Source organism: Diadema antillarum, unplaced genomic scaffold, assembly GCF_040938485.1.
Source record: "Diadema antillarum isolate AM-2024a unplaced genomic scaffold, OU_Dant_1.0 seq00001932_RagTag, whole genome shotgun sequence".
NCBI lineage: Eukaryota > Metazoa > Echinodermata > Echinoidea > Diadematoida > Diadematidae > Diadema > Diadema antillarum.
Window position 1 is genome coordinate 37,090 of NW_027272594.1, and position 14,584 is coordinate 51,673.

Here is a 14,584-nt window from a genome sequence, read left to right on the forward strand (position 1 = left end):
CTAGCATAATGAAAGAGCACTTGACTTACTACTTTCAGAAAGCAGGTGCATAATGCTACCCTTGACATATGCCAGTATACAAATGATGCACAGGACAGAGTGGATTAGTGAGAATTGAATGTGTGAGTTTAACTTTGGAACTGTTTCCAAAGTTTACCAAGAGCATCCAATTCTCAGTGATCATGAAATAGGCCTGTGCATCATTCGTTTTATAAAATGGGCCCATAAATTCATGAAATTCAACCTTGTTCCCATTATGCATCCAGTACACCTACAATACATGTACTTTGTACAAGGCTAAGCCATGCCTTTTACCGGACGCATGGCTCAGTGTGGATCAGTAAAATTCAATGCATTATGATTGACCAATCAGATTGCAGAGATTCTAAAGCCCATTTTATAATACTGTAAAAGTGGATATTTTCGCGCAACTAATTTTTCGCGCTTGGCCGGGTTAGAAGAGTTTTGCATGTTTTTAATTCCGCGGAATCGAGACATCACGCATAGGAACATATGGCAAGCAAAAATATTTGCGTGCTTTTATTTTCGCGCTAGTTTCCGGTTGCGCGAAATGTGCGAAAATTTTAACACTGCGAAAATTTCCACTTCTACAGTAACAAGTCGAGGGAGTGTGTATTATTCATAACAAAATAACAGTTTGTGGAATCCTCTATAAATTTTCTTTAGATCATTTTCCATATGTGACCTCGTGAACTGTACACTTTTTGTAGTAGTCTTGTCATCCAATGACGGCTGCACTGAAACTTACGAAATTCATAACTTTTGAACAGATTGTCTGATTTCCTCGAACTTTCACTAATGTGTTCTACTGCAATGCTGCATTCAGTCAGTCCACATGTGTACAGTGTATATGGGCTTCATTTCCCTGTGATGTCAGGGAGGTCCCGCTTTCACAATAACACAAGCCATTTATTGGCTGGTGGGTAGATGGCTGTGGGATGCCTACAGCAGAGCTGCCAAGCCTCCGTGTTTCTGCAGGAAGTTCCATGAAAAATGAAGATGCATCTGCATGTCACAACAAAAGAGTGTACAAGTAATAGCCTGGGCATCATTTTGGTCAACTGAGAAGCATGTACAAGTATCGGTAACACAAAAGTATTTCTGATCATCCTGTGGAGTCCTCCTGCTTCATATGTTATATGATAACCTCGACAAAATTCATCTACATTGCAAATATGTACATTGTACATACAGTGTATTTGGAAATTTAATCAGAGAAATCTTCTGGATAGACACATTGTATTACTGATTGTTTTGAATAAACCTCACGTAAAACTTTACAATATCACAACTTTTCTTAACCCTAAGTCGATTTTCACCAAACTTGGCCGGTAGCATGTCTAGAGGATAGGATATAAATTCATTAAAATGGGCGCCATGCCCCACCCAGGGCCCCAGGGAGCCCCAAACCCCCCAAATTATGGAATCTTTCAAAATCTTCACTAGAGCTAGAAGTGATAGAGCTAAGTTAATACATGTACTATGATGAGTTAGTACATTGTTGACTGTAGTTCCAAGTTTGTTCATGGCGGAATCAAGGGTGCCCCCGGCCCCCACCCCGCAGGGTTCCAAATGGGGCCTAAATTGTACATTTTCATCTTTTTCTTGAAAACCCAGTGTGATGAATTTTCACCAAACTTGGCAGGTATGCATCCCTATGGGGATAGGATCTCAATTTGTTCAAATGGGTACCATGGCTGACCATGGGGGCCACCATGGGGGGCCCCCAGGGGATCCCCCCCCCCCCCCCCCCATTGAGGAATCTTTGAAAGTCTTCTCTAGAACCAGAAGTGATAGAGCTATGTCTAGTTAGAGCATTGATGACTGCTATTTCAAGTTTGTTCGTGGCAGAATCAGGGGTGCTCCCTTCCTTGTCGGGGGGGGGGGGGGGGGGGGGGGTCCAAATGGGGACCTATTGTACATGTTCATCTTCTTCTTGAAAACCCCTTGATGGATTTTCACCATACTTGGCAGGTTGGAGGGGTTAGGATGTCAATTGTTCAACTGGGCACCATGTTCCACTTGCCCCCCCCCAAAAAAAAGATTAAAGAATATTTACAAATCTTCTTCTCTCGAACCAGAAGTGATGAATACTTTGAGTTAGTACATTGATGACTCATAGCAGATCCAGGGATGTCCCCCTCCCTTGGAGCCTGGGGTGGGGGGGGGGGGGGAGGGGGATTCAAATACAGGCCTAAATTGTACTTTCTCTTCTTCTTGAAAGCAACATGATGGATTTTCACGAAACTTGGCAGGTAGCATTCCTAGGGGGATAGGATCTCAATTTGTATGAATGGGCACCATGCTCCCTTGGCGGGTGTTAACAGGGGGTCCAAACCTCCCAAATTAAAGAATATTTCAAAATATTCTTCTGTAAAATCAGAAGTGATAGAGCTTTAAAAGTCTTTTTTTCCCCTAAAACTGCATAGTCAAACTTTCTCGGGGGAAAAGCAGATATATACTAGTATACTCCAATCAATTTACAAATGTTAGTGTAGCAACAACAACAACAACAACAAGTGTACAACACACTTTAACCTCGGTCTTGACCTTGAGAACTTTAACACAAATATTCAAGCATGAGGAATACATTATTATAATTATTATAAATATAACAAATTTACAAACCTAAAATGAGTGATTATTGTACATCACACAGTTCTGTCATTCTTTGGTAATGCATGTGTTATACGTGTGGGAAATTTCCTTTTTGGCGCGCACGACTGTGAAGTGCCCAGGGGCGTGATAACTGGCAGTCCAAATGTTAAAATAATTGTTTTCAGAAGATGCGCAAGCCTCTATAGGCTCAAAAGTCATGAAAGGCCACGGCGCAATTCTTCTCGGTTCGGAAATGATCGCACCCCCCCCCCCCCCGGAAAAAAGCAACAAAATACAATGATAATTATAATAACAATGATAATAATAACAATGAAATAAATAGATGAAATAGATTCAAAAATCGGCAGGGCAATAAAATGCTACTCCGTGAACTATGTTTAATAGACCGTATTTACACAAAGCTTGTTTCTCATCTCTGCGAAGAGACTTCATCAGACTTCAACAATATATTTTGCAAATTTTTCGATTATATTTTTCAAGTTTGTATAAAGCGATGCTAAAAATAATGAATTAAACTTTTTTTTTATCCTTTTCACTATGAATTAGGCCTACATCGGCAAAACGTGACGCAGCTGAATGCACGGTCGCGTAAGTCTGTGGAACACTGAATTGCCAATAGGCTAGCGGCCTGGATGTTTAGCTGCTTTACCCCCGATTTTGCAAGTTGTGAAGAAGTGTATTAATCAGTATTTAAACTTGATCAGTTTATCATCTTGAACTGAATCATCTTAACAAATTTGCCATGGCATAATTTGATCATTTTAAGCATCTTTAGGGGTGAATACGATCTGATTATACACTTTAAGATAAGATAAAATGCAGATCTGAACAGTTGAACCGCTGATATTTTTTGTTGACGTAACATGGGGATTTTGATATAAATCTAGAAATCTAGTCATTGGGGATGGTTGCAGGATGAATTATTTGCTTCTAGCATGCATGGAGTTTACATATTATAATGGTGCTTACATCTCCAGTCTCTATTTGTGTGTGTGTGTGTATGTGTGTGTGTGTGTGTGTGTGTGTGTGTGTGTGTGTTTGTGTGGACAGATTAATGTTTGTATCAAATCCCGTATCAAATCAATACAGTCACTGTATCAATTTATTAGTAATACGTAGGTGCGGAGGTGGCAAAATATTATGATAATGATTCGTTGAAATTTATTTTGGGTCGATACTTCCAATTGTTATTAAAAAAATTAAATGCGAAGAGACAATTATATATATATATATATATATATATATATATATATATTGTTGGCATCCATTCGTCTCGAGAAACGATGGCGTAGCACTAGCTAGGCAAGAAGTTTGCACTGCCTTGAGTGGCTGTAAAGCCCCACTCTTGAGTGGCAATCCTTAGAGCACTTGCAGCAGATGAAGTCTGTTGGGGCCAATACTAAGACTGCCCGTGCCTTTCTCTTAGCTCTCCTGTCGGTCTGCTGTACGTGCCTTACAGCTTCAGCTCTCTGAACGCCCTCCCTGACGGTGCCTCTCCATAGCGGACGATCTTCAGCTACACCTTCCCATGTGTTGGTGTTGATGTCCATCGTCTTCATGTCACGTTTGCACACATCTTTGAAGCGAAGATGCGGCCTTCTCATGGGACGAAACCCCTCGCTTAACTCTCCATACAGCATGTCCTTCGGGATGCGACCTGGTTCCATTCGACGCACATGACCCAACCACTTCAGGCGTCTCTGGCTGAGGAGTGAAAACATGCTGAGAATGCCGGCTCGCTGGAGGACCTCTGCATTTGTCACCCTATCCTGCCATTTTATGTGCAGGAGTCGTCTGAGGCAACGGAGGTGAAAGGTGTTGAGCCTCTTCTCCTGGCCAGCATATGTTGCCCAGGACTCAGAGCCGTATAGCAGGGTGCTGAGGACGCAGGCTTGGTAAACGCAGAGCTTGGTGTTCTTGGTCAGCTGACTGTTGTTCCATACGCGCCTGTTCAGTTTGGCCATGACTGCAGTAGCTTTCCCTATCCTATTGCTTATCTCATTGTCAAGGGAGAGGGAACTGGAGATTGCTGAACCAAGGTAGGTGAAAGAGTCCACAAGGTTCAACAGACTGCGCGCCGTTGTGCTAATGACTACTGGTTGAACCTGTGCCGCAGGATTCAGACAGCTGCAGTCAGCGGAAATACCAGGGACATGTACGACAGCATTAAAGCTGCAATCGGTCCCACCGCCATCAAGACTGCACCGTTGAAGACAAAGACTGGAGAAGCCATCACAGACCAATGTAAGCAGCTTGAACGCTGGGTAGAACATTACCTGGAACTTTATGCAGCCCAAAATAAGGTAACAGATGCTGCCTTGGACACCTTACCTAGCCTTTCAATCATGGAGGAGCTGGATGCCCTGCCTACAAAAGAAGAACTCAGCAAAGCCATTGACCGTCTATCCTGCGGGAAGGCTCCTGGAAATGATGGTATCCCACCAGAAATTCTAAAGAGCGGCAAGCCAGTACTACTGCAACACCTCCATGAGCTCTTGTGTCTTTGCTGGGAAAAAGGCCACGTACCCCAAGATATGCGTGATGCCAGTATCGTCACTGTCTACAAGAACAGGGGAGACCGCAGCGACTGCAACAACTATAGAGGCATCTCTCTCCTAAGTGTTGTGGGAAAAGTCTTCGCACGTGTAGTTCTGGCACGCCTGCAGAGTCTTGCCTCCCGGGTGTATCCAGAGTCACAGTGCGGCTTCAGGGCAGGCCGATCTACAGTAGACATGATCTTCTCTACGCCAGCTGCAGGAGAAGTACCGTGAGCAGCAAAAGCCGCTGTACATTGCCTTCATAGACCTGACGAAAGCCTTTGACCTGGTCAGCCGAAGTGGACTCTTTAGTCTCCTGCAGAAGATTGGATGCCCCCCGAGACTGCTCCAAATTATCATTTCCTTTCACGAGAACATGCAAAGTAGAGTCTGCTACAACGGGAGAACTTCTGATGCCTTCCCTGTGAACAGCGGTGTGAAGCAAGGCTGTGTCCTCGCACCGACACTTTTCGGAATCTTCTTCCCCATGCTCCTTCAGTACGCCTTTGTTGACAGCACAGAGGGAATCTACATCCGTACCAGAGCGGATGGGAAGCTATTCAACATCGCCCGACTGCATGCCAGAACCAAAGTTAGAGAGGTTCTTATCCAAGAAATGCTGTTCGCTGACGACGCTGCTCTGGTATCGCACACAGAAGCGGGATTGCAGAGGCTTGTTGATTGTCTGTCCCATGCCTGTAACGAATTTGGACTAACCATCAGCCTGAAAAAGACTAAGATCTTGACCCAAGGCACTGACTCTCCTCCAGACATCTCCATTAATGTCACACACACACACACACACACATATATATATATATATACATATACACTCAGCAAAAAAAAGAAAGTAAACACTTTTTCGAGTTCATATTTTTCATAGAAGATTTTGATGAAAATCAATGTATCATATATCATATTAAAGGTAATTTAATTGCCTATCAAGTTAGTAGCTTAATACAAAAGAAAATTTTACGCATGAGTGAACACATTCATTTTTGTCCTAAAAAGCACAAAAGTAAAAATTGCAAAAAATGATATGTTGCCTTTCATTTGCAAATGCCCTTCACGATTATATTGACAACAAAAGACCAGTTTAACACAATTAGAGACATGAATGAGATAGCAAAAATAAGTTTTTGTTCTCTTTATCTCTTTATAACCTCGTGTGTTATAACCTCCAACAATAACAAAGTGGGAAACTAAAGGGGAAAATAAGAATTTTCTGTTCACTCAAACTTCAAATGATATAGGGAGTAATATGCATAAACATGGTTAAATGAACAGATTTCTTTTTTATTTCATTCTTTTATTTTTTAAGAATTCATAAGACATATTCAAGCACCAAACATTATTGACAATTTTCTCATTTGAAAAAAAGAAACAACTAAGATTTAGGCCTTTTTTTAATTATTGCTTCTTCTCTTATTTCATTTGAATTTAGATTTGACAGAATATTCCTTATTTTCCGCCATTATTTTTAGACTTCATTGATCTTTGGGGCTTTAAAGATATCGTAGAGATCAGGGTTTTTTTTTGCAAGTTAATTCATGTTGCTTTTTGTGTGAAATTTGTTGTTTGTTCTTATTGTTATAATGGAAGAGCGCCTACGCATGAATGACAACTTGCTCAGTTTTGCAATTTTTACTTTTGTGCCCTGGACGAGAAAAACAAAGGTGTTCACTCATGCGTAAAGTTTTCCTTTTTGCTAACCTACCGGGTTGATAGCCAATTAGATTATCTTTAATATGGCGTATAATACATTAACTTTTAGCCAAATATTGTATGAGAAATATGATCTTGAAAAAGTGCTTACTTTTTTTTTTGCTGAGAAAATATATATATATGATTATATATATATATATATATATTGTAACAAATTTGGTTGAATCGATTGTTATTAATTGCTTCCAAACTACAACTTGTTAAAATCGATTGTAATTAATTGTTTCCAATTACTTTTTTGTTTCAAACAATATTTTATTTCGATTTCATCATCCATCATTGATTACAATTCAATATTTAATTGTGTTGCTTGCAGCGTGACATTTCAAACGTATATCAAAATATTACAAAATAATTCTTAGGACTGTCATTGTGTAAATTTCCGATTGTTCTACTACTAGTATACAATACACAGTAACTGCTTCACAAATAATCATCTCCGCAATAATTATAAAATCAATTGTTAATGCCTAATGGGTCAGCAAAACCAAAATGTATGTACAATACACATTACAAAATATACCCATTGACTGCGTCCGTATACTCGTCACAGCAGTGATTATGAGATAATGAAATCATTATTGTTAAGAAACACAAGGTCTGCATACCTATGCATCAGGTGTCAACAAAAAGCCTACATACCTATGTACACACAATCCAATATACAAACATTTTACAAATCTTCATGATCAATGTCTGTACATAATTCATACCTATAAACATTACCCCTTCATCGCTCACCCGTATAACCTCAACAACACTTCCCCCTCTAAATAGGCATACTCCAGGTATACCTCACTCCAGCACAGATACACACACATATTTGCACACACACACACACACACACACACACGCCCACAAACATCGAACCTGTTCACCAAACACTCAACAACAAAAAGCACAAAAAAAAAGGTATCAAATAGTAGTGCAGTAAGTATCCCGTGCCATTAAATGATTCCATTTCCTGCTGTGCAGGGCCAGCGTACCTCGTTTCATTGCTAATTTCCTTTCTTCTTCTCTACTTTCTAACATTCTTTCTCTAATTTCTCTTATCAAAGGGGGCCTGCTCTTTTCCTTCGAAAATACAAATATCATCCATTTTATCAATAATATCAAATGGTTTATGAGTTGTCCTTTTCCAATATCCTGCGTTTTAATACCAACATGAACAGATTGCCAATCTAACTTTTGCATCTGGGGTAAAACAAAAACTTCACTACACAATTTCCAAATCTGACTGACTTTCCTACAATGAAAAAACAAATGTTCATAAGTCTCAACCTCAGAATAACAAAATGTACATTGATTATCTCCTACAAAACCAAAAGAAAATAACTTAGCTTTTGTATATATTAAACCATACAACATTTTATATTGAAATTCACGCAGTTTACAATCAAGAGTAGACTTCCGAGGCCTCAGAAAAATCAATCTAATGTCTATTTCCTCAAAATTATATAAACCAACTAAATTATTATATGCTGATGATGTTTCAATTCCATCCCTCATCAATGCTTTATAAATACGTTTTGATGTTATATCCTGTATATGATATATTTTATTCTGCAAATAGAATTCAATTTTCAGTTGAGTATCCTCCATATTCATTTCTCGCTTTAATGTACCTTTCCATGATGACGGTAAAGCTAAAAATATTTCAAACATTTTTCCAATCATTTCTTCACTAAATCCTAATCTTAAAAACTCCCTTCTCCCTTTAAAGTCCCCATTTACATCTACCAAATGATGAACTTTATATACATTCCTAAGAAATAACTCTTTATCAAATATTGTATGTCCATCAATCAAAATAAATTTATTATTAAAAATTACCTCATTCCTTTTTGAATCCTCTTTCAGAATCAAACTTCTACTTCCCATCCAAACCTGCAACATATCATTATAAAATTCTGGTAAAATTAGCCTCAACAACCCTAAAATTGCCTTACTATAAAAAATCAAAATACCTCCCACCGATTTAGTGAAAAACTTAAAACATAACTTCCACTTCATACTATGATCCCCAGAAATCAAACGCTTAATCCACATAATTCTTTGTGCTTTAACAAACACTCGAAAATTAATGAACTTTAATCCTCCCCTATCATAATCTAAATACAAAATATTCCTTTTTATTTTATCTCTACCCCTCCAAATAAAATCAAATACCACCCTATCTAACTCCTCAAATACCCAATCAGGTGTTACCATGAGTGAAGAAATATAAATCAACTTTGGTAAAACAAAAACCTTTACTAATTGAATTTTCCCCATCAGCGTTAAATCTCTCTGTTTCCACCATAATAATAATCTCTTTATCTTACTCAAAATCTCCTTATAATTCATAACTTCTTTAACATCGATGTTAAAATCGATTGTATGTTTAACAGTAAAAGAGGGCGTCCTATTCATTTCAACAGTAGTGCCGTATACAGTACTCTCAATAGTCGTTATGGGATAATTCATTATCATGATTTAAACCATTGATTGTTAAATAATTAGTTATATTGTTGGAAATTTATGAGTTGGCATCATCGTAGTATTTACATGTTTGTTTTAGCCGTCCGTACATACCGCTAGATGGAACGATGAACCCCAAATATGTTTAGAATCAATAATTATGTCGAATTTTACTAACCATGACATGATAATAGGTTATTTGATCGATATCCGGAGGATTCGCTCTGTATTATAAGGGCCGTGCGGGATTGCATCCTCTATCCTTCTCTTTAAGGAAAGGAGGCATATAAACTGGCCGCTGTCCGACTACTTCGCCAGCAAGTAGCCCGTAGCACTAACAGTACAGTAAGTGTTTGCATGAGTTCATTTGCTTTTGTTTCATTGCTGCTTGGAAGCCCCAAGTAAACTGTTTATACATTCATACAACATTTGACTCTTTAGACTCTTTCTTTGAGTTTGACTTATAAAGCAAGTAGTATTTGGTGGTGGCACAAGCAGTAGAGATCTACCAGCAAGCAGCATTGGATTTCGGTAGTGGTAATGTGACTTGTCGCATAGTCCGTACCCAATCCAAGTTCCAGTCGTCGCCGTTGGATTTCGGGTATAATGGTAATGTGACTTGTCGCATAGTCCGTACCCAATCCAAGTTCCAGTCGTCGCTATTGGATTTCGGGAATAGTGGTAATGTGACTTGTCGCATATGCACGTGCCCAATCCAAGGTCCAGTCATCACATTACCTTGTGCCACCACATAGTTGTGAAATGTGTTCCAGAACTTGGTAGCAAAACATGGTAGCAGAACTTGGTAGCAAACCTTGGTAGTAGAACTTGGTAGCAAATGTTGGTAACAAAAATAGGCGTACCAATTTAACATCCTCAACAAGAGACGCTTGGGAGTGAGATACGTTAAGTGATGATGAACTTGTATGTATGCCGCTTGTGTTGGTGAACTGCTTCTGACCCAACATATTACATGGTAGACATAGACTAGTAGTTTTAGTAATTTAAAAGGGATCGTTGTAAACTGCAACAAAGCGAACCCCGCCTACTCGGCCATCCTGACACGGCTCGCGGAGACATTTGTACAAACAGGCAAAATACACTCCTTAATTCACGACAAGAAGGCGAGTTCGTCACACATGGTGTCAGGAGTGGATCCCTAGTTAATAATTTTAAGATAGGTAAATGTAATTGAATCTGTTACCACGATGGCACAGGGAACATCATTATTGGAACTTTCATGTTTGCTGGAGAAGCCGAATAAGTGAAATCGACGACTTAATCATCAAGGTATCTGAGTCGGTACGCAAACAAACTGGAGTAGCACCAACATCGGTCATGTCTAATTCCACGCTGCTCACCGATGACACTTCATGGAGGGAGCCCTAAGCCGTCACCACCGTTACGCCCGCCAGTAGTACAACCCTCAGTTGTTTGGAGACTCAAATGTGGATGTAGAGTGGTCGGCTCCGCCTTCATCGAAGCTACTTCAGAAGCAGTCGCCTCCACCACGTACAAGTGAACAAGCACTGGGATGTGGGGAACAATCAGATGTTATGCCACACCAGTTTGTTTCGAACTCACACCAAGCAGGGCCATCAAATCTACCGACAATGCGGGCAACGACAGCTGACTGAACCAGGATTGTCACGAGTAACAATGACTCAACCACCTGGCCCAGCACCTCCCTTGGAAATCCGAGCGACAAGTACTCCGTAGCGAGCGCCCAGAGCTGTGGGACAGGGACGCCATTATGTTGTACAAGGCAATAGAGCCCACGAGCCAGCTGTGACACCAGATCGATATGATGGCAAGGGACCAGTGCTGGATTACCTCAGCCATTTCGAAGCCTGCGCTGGGTGTTAATCAATGGACAGAAGAAGAGGCTCTCCAATACCTGGCTGCCAGCCTCAAAGGAGCTGCTGTCAAAGTCCTAGTTCAACAGACGGACGTCATTTGACGTATCAAGAATTGGTTAACCGCCTCAAGCACCGTTTGGCCCTGTTGGACACTCGGAAATGTTCTTGGCGGAACTGCGCACCAGGCGACGCAAACCAGAAGAAAGCTTACAAGAGCTGGGCCAAAGCATTCGCGAACTTACAATCATGGGCTTATCCAGAGTTCGGGGAAGCAGGCCAAGACAGGTTGGGCTCGGGGTCACTTTCTCGATGCCTTAGTTGACTGGGAAATAAGAGCTGGGCCTCTTCTCGCGCCCAACCAACTACGCTCGATGAAGCAATTCAAGCAGCTCTGAATACGGAGGCATTCCTGCGAATGGAGAATGACCGCCGACAGTATAGCCGAATGTTGTCACCACAAGATGCAAAACAAGACAATGCGGTCACAAAGGACAAGGCAGCTGGTGACATGCCCATGGAAACTACTGCAAGCAGTGCCATCCCCATGATCGATGCAGTCAGCGATTTGATTAGAAGAAGAGAAAACGAGCAGGCCAACACCCTTGCCTACCAAAGGGGGCGACATTGAAGCCTGATGCACTCCCCCAAAGAAAGCAGAAGAAAGAGGACAGTAAGCTGGCTCACGACAGAAAGAGCACATCCAAGGAAGATACGAGTCTTACCAGAGCCGGACGCACCCATGCCAACAAGGAACCAGGGTCATCTCAACTACCACCTCTTAGCTCCAGAGCTAAACCCGTACCATCCACATTCCTGAAGGGCCTGTTCGTGGAGACGAAAGTAAATGGGAAGGAGGTGATGTTTCTAATAGACAGTGGCTCATCTCAGTCATATATCTCAGAAGCGGTGTACCTTCAGATGAGACCGGAGCGAAGAACGCCACTTGAAGCAGTAACAAACATTGTCTGCCAAGCAGATGGGTCTCAGCTAAAGACAAAAGGGCACGCAACAATGGAATTACAGCTGGGCTCCTACATCTTCCATGTGAACTTGGTGGTGGCTGATATCAAAGCTGATGGTATACTAGGCCTAGATCTGTTGATGGGTCTGCGAACCACGTTGGACTTTCACGCCATGCAACTGCACACACCATGGGTATCCCTCCCGTGTGTAAGCCAGGAGAGCCAGCACCACAGCTTCTGTTGTCGCATTGCTGTCAGCGAGACGAGCACCATACCCCCCTGTCACGAAGCAATACTCTTAGGGTTCCCAGCAAAACACGACAAAAGTATCCCCGAGGGCTTCGCATTATTGGAGCCACCAGACAACCCAACTGAGTTACTGCAAAAAGGGCTTATTGGTTGCTCGGGCAGTTATCTCGACTGACTCGGGAATTCTACCAGTCTGGGTGTACAACCCAACAACGACGGCAACTGACGTTGCCAACAGGAACAGTGGTTGCCAACCTAACCAGCATTGCCGCGAATGACGTGGAGGCCAATCCTTCCGAAGAAGCATATCCCAGGGTTGTGTTCCCACACATTTGGAAGACTTGTGTCAACGCAGTCTGGTGGAGATACCTCCAGAAAAACATCACTCGGTATGTGAGCTTCTGAGGGAATATTCAGATGTGTTCTCTACAGGCCCAGCAGATCTAGGAAGGACAACCTTTGTGCAGCATACCATCAACACAGGTGATGCTAGGCCAATCCGCCAGGCTTCAAGACGCCATGCTCCCGGACAACGAGAAGAGATAGCCAGACAGGTTGACGACATGCTGACACAAGGTATCATCGAACCCACTGCCAGTCCCTGGGCATCAAATGTTGTTCTGGTCACGAAGAAGGATGTAGTTAAACGGTTCTGTGTAGACTACCGGCAGTTAAATGCAGTAACCGTAAAGGATGTATATCCTCTGCCACGCATCGACGACACGTTGGACGCCCTGAGCGAAGCCAAATGGTTTTTCCACATTGGATTTAGCTAGTGGATACTGGCAAGTCAGTTAGATGAAGATGCCAAGCAGAAATCGGCCTTCATTGCAACGGTGGGTTATATGCCTGGCGATTGATGCCCTTCGGACTTACAAACGCCCCGGCAACCTTCGAGCGACTGATGGATCGGGTTCTGGCAGGGCTGACTTGGGAGGTCCTTCTCGTGTACCTAGATGACGTTATCGGTCTATGGAAGAACTGTGGACGAGGAGGTGCAAGGCTTAGGATTGTTTTCGAACGATCTACAAAAGGCAGGCCCTGAAGTTAAAGCCATCAAAATGTCATCTGTTTCAGAGAAGTGTCAACTACCTCGGCCATGTCGTGTCAGCTGACGGAGTTAGCAGCTGACTCCAACAAGACGAAGGTCATAAAGGAGTGGCCTACCCCTAAGACGACAAAGGGAGGTGAGGAGTTTCATCGGCCCTGGTGTCTTACTATCGTCGCTTCGTCCAAGGATTCGCAACCATTGCCAAGCCTCTGTATGAGCTAATGCAGAAAAACAGACAGTGTTCACTGGACGATGCATGCCAGTCTGCATTCGAAGAACTGAAGATGAGACTGACATCTCCACCAGTCTTGGCATACCCTAACCCAGATGGTCCCTACATACTTGACACGATGCAAGTGACACCGGTGTCGGAGCCATACTTTCCCGAGTACAAGGGGGCGTAGAAAAGGTCATTCGCCTACGCGAGTCGCAGCCTACACAAAGAAGAAAAGAATTACTGTGTAACAAGAAAGGAACTACTGGCGGTAGTATACTCCCTGCGACAATTTAGGCAATACCTCTATGGACTGACATGTAACCATCCGGACAGACCACGGTTCCCTCCAATGCCTGGTTCACTTTAAGGATCCACGGGGCCCAGCTTGCTCGCTGGCTTGAACAAATTTCAGAGTATGACATTGACATCCCAGCATCGACAGGGCCGCAGCCATGGGAACGCAGGACAGTTTGTCCCGTCGCCCATGCAAGCATTGTGGGCGTGTAGAACCAGATGGACAACCTGAAGTAAGGTGCTTACTGCTAGGCCGACAGACAAACCTGTTGGTAACTTACAACAAGAGGACTGTGACTTGCCCCAATATACAAGGCAAAGCAGGCGGGCCTCCTTCCTACTTCTCAGGAGGCTGCAGCATGGTCGGAACCAGCAAGAAGACTACTGGATCATTGGGGAGGCCCTAGAGATCCATGATGATACTCTCTATCGCCGCGGGAATCATCGGACAGAACAGGAAACAACCTCAACAATTGATCCTTCCAAAGCCATTGAAGGACGAGGTAGTGTCCACTATCACTCAAGTGGCGCAACTTTGGGGTTGTCCAAGTGTCTGGGGAAAGCAAAACAGAAATACTACTGGGTTGGCA

The 14,584-nt window shown here is 42.5% G+C and overlaps 1 protein-coding gene across 1 annotated transcript; it reads right to left on the minus strand.

Annotated features, from left to right (window-relative positions):
* Nucleotides 1-963: 963 nt before the first annotated feature.
* LOC139713253 (uncharacterized) lies at nucleotides 964-4,604 on the minus strand. The gene is made up of 2 exons (XM_071624997.1): nucleotides 4,215-4,604; nucleotides 964-1,026 (listed from the first exon to the last, which is right to left on the minus strand). Exons 1-2 carry the CDS (start codon nucleotides 4,602-4,604, stop codon nucleotides 964-966), a joined length of 453 nt encoding a protein of 150 aa, XP_071481098.1.
* Between the last annotated feature and the right edge of the window lie 9,980 nt (nucleotides 4,605-14,584).

What these genes read in the sequence shown, in the direction of transcription:
- LOC139713253 (XM_071624997.1), bottom strand. Translation starts at nt 4,604, where the DNA reads ATGGCCAAACTGAACAGGCGCGTATGGAACAACAGTCAGCTGACCAAG. An exon ending in CGCATCTTCGCTTCAAAGAT is followed by an intron (nt 1,027 to 4,214) that starts GTGTGCAAACGT and finishes TGTGACATGCAG; the next exon opens with ATGCATCTTCATTTTTCATG.